Raw genomic sequence first — 9204 nt, 5'->3', positions numbered from 1 at the left:
TCGTTGTCTGTCAAATTTTCCATTTTATTTAAATAAAACACAGGTTTAAAACCCAGCGCAGAAGCCGGGCTCTGGAATCGGCTCCCGAGCGCTGGTCTGGATTAGTCCACAGCTAAAGGTCACAGATTTCTGCCCCCGCACTGCTCCAGAGCAGAGCAACTTCAGGTCTGACCCTCCTGCCCAGGAAACAGTGCAGCAAACCTTGACTCCAATACCCCCACCCCACACCATAGATGCTGATCTAGACCCCCCGACTGGATTCGGGGCAGAGCTGGGGGGATGCAGGCCTGGATTGAGGGGCACTAGCAGAGCTGGAGGAGGAGTCTGGGCAGGCAAACGGGGCAGGATCAAGAACAAAGACTTTTCTCAACTCAAATCTCCTTTCAACTCTGTTCTAGATCAGACAGGTTCTAGATCAGGATGATCAGGAGACTGCAAGGAATGATTGTCTAGCACCACGCTGCTGAGAAAAGACAGCAGGAAACCGGTCTGGGTTGGGTGCAGGGTGGGTCATGCTAGATTGTCCCTATGCTGGGTGGGTTAAGGGGGGGTTGTTCTAGAATCTGGTGGAAAAGCAGGGATGCTGGGAAAGTTGTTCTAGATCAAACATGGGAGAAGGGAGCTTCCCATAGACTCCAGAGCCTGAGGCTCATTCTAGGGTGTTTCTGGGCAGGGCCAAGTGTGCGCTAGATTGTAGCACAAAGGGGGGTGGGGTTCTGGACTGTGTCCCAGAGCATGTTCTAGATCACTTGGGGTCCCTGGAGCAGTGTAGATCAAGAGGGAGGTACTAGGGGCTGTGATAGATGATATCTCAGGAGCGAGTGCATGGGCTAGAACATAAGGCAAGGGGAGTGGACCTTCTAGATCCCATCCAGGAGCTGGAGGGTTCGTTCTAGATTGCAGAGCGACGGGGGTGCTGGTGAGAATCATTGCAAAGGCACAGTGTGCCCCACAGAGATAGCAGGCTCACTCCGGACTGCGTGGCAAAGCGGGCACTTGGGGTTGCTCTAGATTGTGTCTAAATAGGGTCCTTATTCTAGAGCTTGTAAGATGGCTGATGGCAAAGAGGTGGAGACCAGAGGTCTGTTCTAGGTCAGATGCCAGAGGCTTCCCAGAGAGACTGGCTCTAGCCTGCAGACCAGCAGGCCTCCCTCAGGAGAGGTTCTAGATTAGAACAGCAGGGTCTAGATTGGGTGATGGCCTGTCCCAGTAGCACATAGGGATGGTGGGGTTGGTGGCATGTTCTAGACTATCACCGGCACCTCTTGTTTCTAGATCGGTCACCAAGGTTTTGGATCATGCCTTGTATTTCCTGTCTGGGTTGTTCTAGATCACTCTGGTGTGGGGATGGGATTTAGTGTTTCTTAAAGACAGTGGCCCACGCCCTGAAGGCTGGCTGCGGTGGTCAGTTCTAGATAACGTCACCACGGTGACGTTATTCACTCTAGATCAGCAGCAAGATTGGAAGCGATGGCTGGGGCGAGGTTGGTGTATAAGAGAGCGACAGGGTCCATCCCCACCACACCTGAGGTGGGAGACCCAAGTCACGTTCTAGATTGTTCTAGAGCTGGAACATGGGATCATCCCAACTGGGAGCCCGGATGCGGGGGGTGGGGTCTAGACCTCCCCTCTCCCTCCGTCATGTTCTCTCCCTCTCACCCCACATCTCCCTTGTCAGACCCTCCCCAGGAGTCCCCTCCCCTGGCATCCGCCGCCAAGGAAGGGGGTTATTGCTAAAAAGAGACCCCCCCATTGCTCCCCACTCCTGGATCTCCCCCCTCACCCCCCAATACAGAATCCCTCCTCCCATGGCTCAGCTAGATCCACTCCCTTGGTTCTGACCCCCCGGATCCTGCCCACCCCCCATTTCTCCCTTCCCTGTGGTCCCAAATCCCTTCGTCCTCCCTGATCCAGAGCAGTTCCGATCCACTTCCCTCTCCCCCGGCAGATCCACTCGCAGCTTGGCTGGATCCCAGTGGTTCTGATTGGTTCCTTCCCTGTAGTGGTTCTGATCCCCCGCAGACACCCCCAAACTCCTGAGCCAGCCAGTTCCCCACCCCGTCGCACAAGTGCCTGGGGGTGGAGTCTCATGTCTCTGTACCCAAGGGGGGCAGGGCTAAGTCTTGGTGCCCTCACCCCCATAGTGCCGGGGGTGGAGTCTCGTGTCTCCGCGTGGAAGGTGGGCGGTGCTTGGTCCTCGCACGCTCACCCAGGCGCTGGTGACTCTGAGGTTTATTGCTGAGGTGCGAGGCGGAGGGGTGGGGCTGTCACTCCGTCCTCTCTGCCTCTGCCCCACCGTCAGGGTCCACACCCCCCGGGTCCGCCTCGCTCTGCCCCTCCTCCTCGGCGGCCCGGATGCTCACGCACAGCACCAGCGTCTGCAGGAAGCCGTAGAGGCAGGCAAACTGCAGCAGGTATTTCTGGACCAGCCACAGGGCCAGGTACATCCCGTAGGTAGTGACAAGGAAAGTGGCCAGCCCGTGGAGCCAGACTTTCAGGGGCCCCCTGAACCCCAAAATATCCAGGAGCAGCCGGAAAGCCGGGGAGCAGGCACAGAGCAGAGTCACCACGCAGAGGTCAAAGAGGTGCCGGGAGAAGTTGAAACAGATCTGGAAATGCTCCGGGACGTCGGCTGGCGGCTGGTGGGGGGACAGATACTGAGGGACCTGGGAGACCCTAGAGAAGAGGCTCTCTCCTGGGGCAGGGCCCGGATCCTCGGCGCGTCCCCATCCTATCAGAGCCAGGAGGCGCTGGGCGCCCCATCGCTGGGATTTCCGGGGGGCCTCCGTCAGCCCGCCCTCTTTTCCTGCCTCGGGCCCCCACCAGCGCAGTTTTGTCAGCCAGGCCTTGGCTCTGTTTAGGGACATGGGGGAAACCGGTGAAAATCCAGCACCCCAAATAAAATCAGCACTGGAGTGTGGGGGGGTGGAGGGAGCAGTGAGGGGGCCAGACCTTGGGAGACCAGCCAGCTCCCCTCTCCAACGCACCGGTCTCCCCGAAACTCTCTCTGGGGCGTTTTCCCCTCTAAAGCCGCCTTCCACAAACACCTGGTTAGTTCAGGGTCCCGTGCTGCTCCCCAGAACCAGACGCCAGCTCCTCGATTTTGCGGTATCAGGGACCCTTCACCCCACAATAGCCACGAATTTCCTCCGCGTCTGGGTTAACTTCAGTCCCGCTGGCAGCTGCTGTCACCCAAAGATCCGAATCTCCCTCAGTCGTCTCTGCTGGGCCTGGGGTCCTTCGCCCCAAAATACTAGTCCTTCAGCGAGTCGGGAAGTGTGTTGTCAAGGTCCAATTCTATCCACCGGCGCCAGGGCTAACAGAACCTCAAAATATCCTTTCCTCTGACAGAGACAAATCCTTGTTGATTTCACCCCCGAATTATCTGAGCTGGGGGCAGAGCTCAGACACCCCCCAAAATATGGCTCCTTGTTAATTTCAGCGCCTGAGTTGTATCCCCTAGAAATGGTGCTAATTCACCCCAAAATGCTGCCCCCCAAAAAACACACACCGGCCGGTTCAATCCACCCCAACGTGTCTCTTCTGCCGGCAATTGTCCGACCTCACGAAACACTGACCCTTGGAAAAATACCGAGCTTCACCAATTTCATTCCCTTGACTCTCTGGGGCAGGAACCCCCCGAAATCACATGAAAGATATATCAGCTGGTTTGTTTCAGGCTCCCATCCTCAGTGCTGGGTCACCCCAGTATCAGGAGTCCCCCTGAAACAGACAAACCCACATTAGGATCCAATCGCAGCAGGACCAAGACACCCCCAAATACTTCTCCTTTGCCCCACACCAATTCTCCTGGCAGCAGAAATGACACCCCCAAATACTGCACCCCAGAAACAGGCACATTCTCGTTAAGTGCAGATCACAGCGGTTCATGCACCCCGACATGTTTACCCCACCTCTGAATGGTAAAAATCCTTCACTCCTTGACATTTCTGTGCTCAGGGCCAGAATAATCTCATCCCCTTACAACACAGCCCAGCTGGTTAATTTCACCCCTATATTGTCAGGGCTGGTGAGGTCCCCTCCCAAACACTGTACCCCAAAACCTAGCAATCCTCACTGGTCAGGTGCACCGATCGCCACATCTAAAGGAGCTTTGCATCCCGAAATATTAATCCTCTGACAGAAAAATCCCAATAACTTCAGTCTCTATTTCTCTGTGCTGGTGGCAGTATGCACCCCAAAAGCACTGCTCTCCGAAATACCAGCTGGCTCATTTCACCCCATAGAGTCACTCATGGTGGTGGGGGGGATACACCCCTGAGATATCAGGCTCACCCTGAAAGGCCAGCTACTATACCCCACAGTCTCATGGGTTCTGGCAGGGGAAGCACCCCCAAAACCCCAGCGGGTCAAAGCCCCCCATTGTCAGGGAGGGCAGCAGAGGTTCCCACCCCTCCCTGAAACGCAGACGGATTCGTTTCAAAGCCCCATCCTCACTGCTTGTTCCGGCAGAGGGGGGTACACCCCGAAATAGTGATCCCCGAAATACACCCCCAGACTATCGCTGGTTCGGGCACCCCCAAGCCCCCCTGCTCCCGCAAAACAACGGAGCGGGGGAATTTCACCCCCAAACTCTCAGGGTGGGGGAAGTGGCACCCCCCAAATCCTGCCCGACCCCCCGAACACACAGCCCCCCACGCCCCCGTTTGAGCTCTCTCCGACCTGCTGGGGGGGGGTCCCCGGGAAATCTCGCTCCACGGCTGCTCCCGTCCGGCCTTGCCGCGGGGTCCCGGGGCTCCGAGCACCCCCCGAGTGCGGGGGAGGCGGCGGCGGGAGCGTGGCAGGGAGCGGCGAGGCTCCGCGCCCAGCCCTAGATGGGGGAATCCAGCAGCTGGTCGGGTTTCCGGAAGGACGGGATTGGGCAGGGGGTGGGGCCTCTGGGGAGCTCGGACTCCTGGGTTCCTTCCACGGCTGGGCGGGGCTGGGAGCCAGGACTCCTGGGTTCTCTCCCTGGATGGGGGAGGGGAGTGGGGGCTGGTGGGTTAGAGCAGGGGGGGCTGGGGGCCAGGACTCCTGGGTTCTCTCCCCGGCTCGGGCTGGGGGGTTAGAGCAGGGGGGGGGCGGGGGCCAGGACTCCTGGGTTCTCTCCCGGCTCTGGGAGGGGAGTGAGGGCTGGTGGGTCAGAGCAGGGGGGCTGGGAGCCCGGACTCCTGGGTTCTCTCCCAGGCTCTGGGAGGGGAGTGGGGGCTGGTGGGTCAGAGCAGGGGGGCTGGGAGCCCGGACTCCTGGGTTCTCTCCCCGGCTCTGGGAGGGGAGTGGGGGCTGGTGGGTCAGAGCAGGGGGGGGCTGGGAGCCAGGACTCCTGGGTTCTCTCCCCAGCGCTGGGAGGGGAGTGGGGTCTAACGATTAGAGCAGGGCGGGGCTGGGAGCCAGGACTCCCGGGTTCTCTCCCTGGCGCCGGGACAGGGCAGTCCCTACAATAACTAAAGAAGTGGGGGCAGCCCTGGGTCCTTAAGAGACCCGCTTGCAATAACAGGCAGCCAGGCTCTTTGCCCCCAACAAAGATGGCGGAGGGGGGAGGCTGCGCCATTAGGTATAAGACCGGAAATCGACCAACATGGACAGGAAGTGACGTGCACCAGGACACGCCAAGTTCCTAGCGCCCCTCACTCATGCGGGCGGAGCACGTGACCCTTCCCCACATCAGGGGCAGAAATAAATCCCCCCTTCCCCCCCCCAGCCCTTCCCAGGGAGGGACCCCCCCTCCCCCGGCCCAACCCCCCCCCATCTCGGAGCCCTGGTGTTGGTGTCACTGGGCACAACTCTAGGTAACTGGGGGGGGGACCCTGAGTGTCGCAGAGCCCCCCTGCCCTAGGCCCGAGCGAACCAAGCCCCCCCCTTGTAACCTGGCCGTTGGGGGGGAGGGGGGAACACGTGGTGCAGCGCCTGGAAGATGCTGCAGCAAGAACTTGGGTGTCAGAAGGGAGCCTGCGGCCGGGGGCGCGTGGGCTGAGCCCTGCCCGGCTCCCTGCGCCGCTTTGGGCTGCTGGCTTCTCCCCCCTGCTGTGTTCAGGGGGGCAGGGCACAGATGGCAACAGACCCCCCCCCCCGCTACCCCCCTCAGGCACTGTGCTGGCAACACTGGGAACCAGCCCCCTTCCCCCCCAGGGCAGAAAGACGCAGTTTGTGGCACATCTGTTTATTGAGGCACCAGCCCAGTTCGGTGTGCGATGCTCCCAGGCTCCCCCCCGCCCCCGGGACGCTGGGGGGGCCGGCTCCTGTCCACCCTGAACAGCGCTGCAGGCGGGGGCTGGGCGCTCCCCCCACTTCTCATTTCAGTTCCCCACCGCGCAGGGCCCCGTATTCTCCTCTCCGTAACCAACGCCGGCAGCCACCCGACACCTTCAAAACTTGCCAAAGTACAAACAGAAAAGTTGATTAAAATCAGCGTTTTATCCAGAGGCTTTTCAGTTCCCTCAGGACAATGGGCAGGACCCCCTAAGCCATGATTCAGGCTTCATGAACCCCAGTGAAGTCAAGCCAGCATAGGATGGGGGCGACACTGAGATCTGCCACGATTCTGGAACTGGGCCTGCGGGTTGGGAATGAGAGGCACCAGCTGAGCTGGGCTAGCAGCGGACTACAGATGGGGAGCCAGGGGCACTGGCAGAGCTGAGGGGCAGGACTGGGCTGGCAGGGCTAGTGGGTCAGGGGCCCCAGAAGGCCTGTGGGAGCCGTTGCTCAGGGCGCTGCGAATATCGTCACTGGGGTCAGAGACTCTAGTCTAGTGGATTCATCATCGCAACGGCCCCCCCTGGGGAATGAGACTGAGGGGGACCCCAACCCAGCCAGGAGCAGCGGCCCAGGACAAAGACTTACCCAGATAGCTGGGAGGCTCTTGGGCTGAGGCTGAGTGTCACAGAGCCTGCAAATCAAACAGGTGAGTTATGTCCCACTGCAGAAGAAAAAACCCAGGAGTCCTGGCTCCCAGTCCCCCTTCCCCCATTGTAACCACTAAACCCCCCTCCCCTCCCAGAGCCAGGGGGAGAACCCAGGAGTCCTCCCTCCCAGCCCCCCCTGCTCTGACGCCCCAGCCCCCACTCCCCTCCCAGAGCTGGGAGAGAACCCAGGAGTCCGGGCTCCCAGCCCCTCCTGCTCTAACCACCAGCCCCTACTCCCCTCCCAGAGCTGGGAGAGAACCCAGGAGTCCTGGCCCCCAGCCCCTCCTGCTCTAACCACCAGCCCCCACTGCCCTCCCAGAGCCAGGGAGAGAACCCAGGAGTCCTCCCTCCCAGGCCCCCCTGCTCTGACGCCCCAGCCCCCACTCCCCTCCCAGAGCCAGGGAGAGAACCCAGGAGTCCTGGCTCCCAGACACCCCACCCATTCCGAACCCACTACAACCCCACAGGTCGCTGGAGCAGGCTGGGTTGTCATTAGCAACTCTGACCCAATCTGTAGACCACGGGGTCAGAGCCGTCCAGCCAGGCCCTGGGGTGCCCCCCCCATTAGCTCAGGACAGATGGGTTCTGGCCACCCCACATTACCTGTATCCCCTCCCCACCCGATCCCCAAGGGAGCAAGGTCAGTATAAGTTGTGTTATTTCATGTGAATCCCAACCTTGAGGTGGGAGCTCCTGTCGAGGAACAAATCGTCACCCCCTGCTCCCCAGATCGGGGGCCCCCAGCCCAGTCCCTCTGTTCCCAGCAGTGCCACCAACACTGCCTGCCAGGGAGAGCCCCACTGCCCCCCATCTCTGGTTCCCCACTCCTCACCCTGCCTCTGCGCTATTCTGGCCATTGGCTCTCCGTCCAGAGACCCCGGGGGTCTCACCATGTTGGGCTCAGGTCAGAGATAAACATGGGGCAAAAATCCAGCTGTGGGGGAATAGAGGAGAGAGTTAAAATCCTGAGAGGGGGCTGTGGGCCGGGAGCGAAGGGGGAGCCCGGGGCTGGGCCAGTGGGGGGCCGCGGGCAAGGGGGAACCCAGGGCTGGGCCATTGCTCAGGACACTGCGAATATCGTCACTGGGGGTCGGAGACTCTAGTCTAGCGGATTCATCATTGCAACGGCCCCCGGGAAGGGGCCAGGGGAGGGGGGGCCCAACAGAACCAGGAGTGAGGGGCTGGGGTCCGGGACTTACCCAGATGCCCCAGAGTCCTCAGCTCCAGCGCCGCACATCACCGCCGCCTGCAAATCACCAACATGGCATTTATATGCTGCCAGGGCGAGAACCCAAGAGTCTGGGCTCCCAGCCCCCACTCCCCCCCCAGAGCCAGGAGAGAACCCAGGAGTCCTGGCTCCCAGCCCCCACTCCCCTCCCAGAGCCTGGAGAGAACCCAGGAGTCCTGGCTCCCAGCCCCCACTCCCCTCCCAGAGCCTGGAGAGAACCCAGGAGTCCTGGCTCCCAGCCCCCCTGCTATAACCCACCAGCCCCCACTCCCCTCCCAGAACCAAGAAGAGAACCCAGGAGTCCTGGCTCCCAACTCCCCCTGCTCTGACCCACCAGCCCCCACTCCCCCCCCAGAGCCAGGAGAGAACCCAGGAGTCCTGGCTCCCAGCTCCCCCTGCTCTGACCCACCAGCCCCCACTCCCCTCCCAGAGCCAGGAGAGAACCCAGGAGTCCGGGCTCCCAGCCCCCCTGCTCTAACCCACCAGCCCCCACTCCCCTCCCAGAGCCTGGCAGAGAACCCAGGAGTCCTGGCTCCCAGCCGTAACCCACCAGCCCCCACTCCCCTCCCAGAGCCAGGAGAGAACCCAGGAGTCCTGGCTCCCAGCCCCCCCCTGCTCTAACCCACCAGCCCCCACTCCCCTCCCAGAGCCAGGAGAGAACCCGGGAGTCCGGGCTCCCAGCCCCCCTGCTCTGACCCACCAGCCCCCACTCCCCTCCCAGAGCCGGGAGAGAACCCAGGAGTCCGGACTCCCAGCCCCCCCTGCTCTAACCCACCAGCCCCCACTCCCCCCCCCAGAGCCAGGAGAGAACCCAGGAGTCCGGGCTCCCAGCCCCCCTGCTCTAACCCACCAGCCCCCACTCCCCTCCCAGAGCCAGGAGAGAACCCAGGAGTCCGGGCTCCCAGCCCCCACCCTTGTTCCCATGGGAGGCTCTGGTCTGATCTACCCCACGCCCGGGCAGCCGCTCACCCAGGCCGGGGCTGCGAGGCGGGAGTGAGACGCCCCCCGGGAACCCAGGCGTCCGGCCCCTCCCCCCATGGCTCTGTCCCGGCTCGGCTCGGCGCGCAGAGAGAC

The 9204-nt window shown here is 61.5% G+C and overlaps 1 protein-coding gene and 1 long non-coding RNA gene across 2 annotated transcripts; both read right to left on the bottom strand.

Moving 5' to 3' along the window:
- On the bottom strand, positions 1 to 4910 carry LOC115640141 (uncharacterized protein C6orf47-like). The gene is made up of 2 exons (XM_030542987.1): positions 4684 to 4910; positions 1 to 3723 (listed from the first exon to the last, which is right to left on the bottom strand). The coding sequence occupies exon 2, from the start codon at positions 2865 to 2867 to the stop codon at positions 2268 to 2270; it is 600 nt and encodes a 199-aa protein (XP_030398847.1). The 5' UTR covers positions 2868 to 3723; positions 4684 to 4910; the 3' UTR covers positions 1 to 2267.
- A 1234-nt stretch (positions 4911 to 6144) lies between these two features.
- LOC115640138 lies at positions 6145 to 9204 on the bottom strand. Its single transcript, XR_003997817.1, has 5 exons — positions 9100 to 9204; positions 8102 to 8148; positions 7735 to 7836; positions 6841 to 6886; positions 6145 to 6371 (listed from the first exon to the last, which is right to left on the bottom strand). It is a non-coding gene; the product is annotated as an uncharacterized LOC115640138 (long non-coding RNA).

This window comes from Gopherus evgoodei, unplaced genomic scaffold (assembly GCF_007399415.2).
Source record: "Gopherus evgoodei ecotype Sinaloan lineage unplaced genomic scaffold, rGopEvg1_v1.p scaffold_210_arrow_ctg1, whole genome shotgun sequence".
NCBI lineage: Eukaryota > Metazoa > Chordata > Testudines > Testudinidae > Gopherus > Gopherus evgoodei.
This window is presented reverse-complemented; position numbering and strand designations above follow the sequence as displayed.

Bases quoted from the DNA above. Each gene is read 5' to 3' on its own strand.
- LOC115640141 (XM_030542987.1), bottom strand. From the start codon at position 2,867: ATGTCCCTAAACAGAGCCAAGGCCTGGCTGACAAAACTGCGCTGGTGG.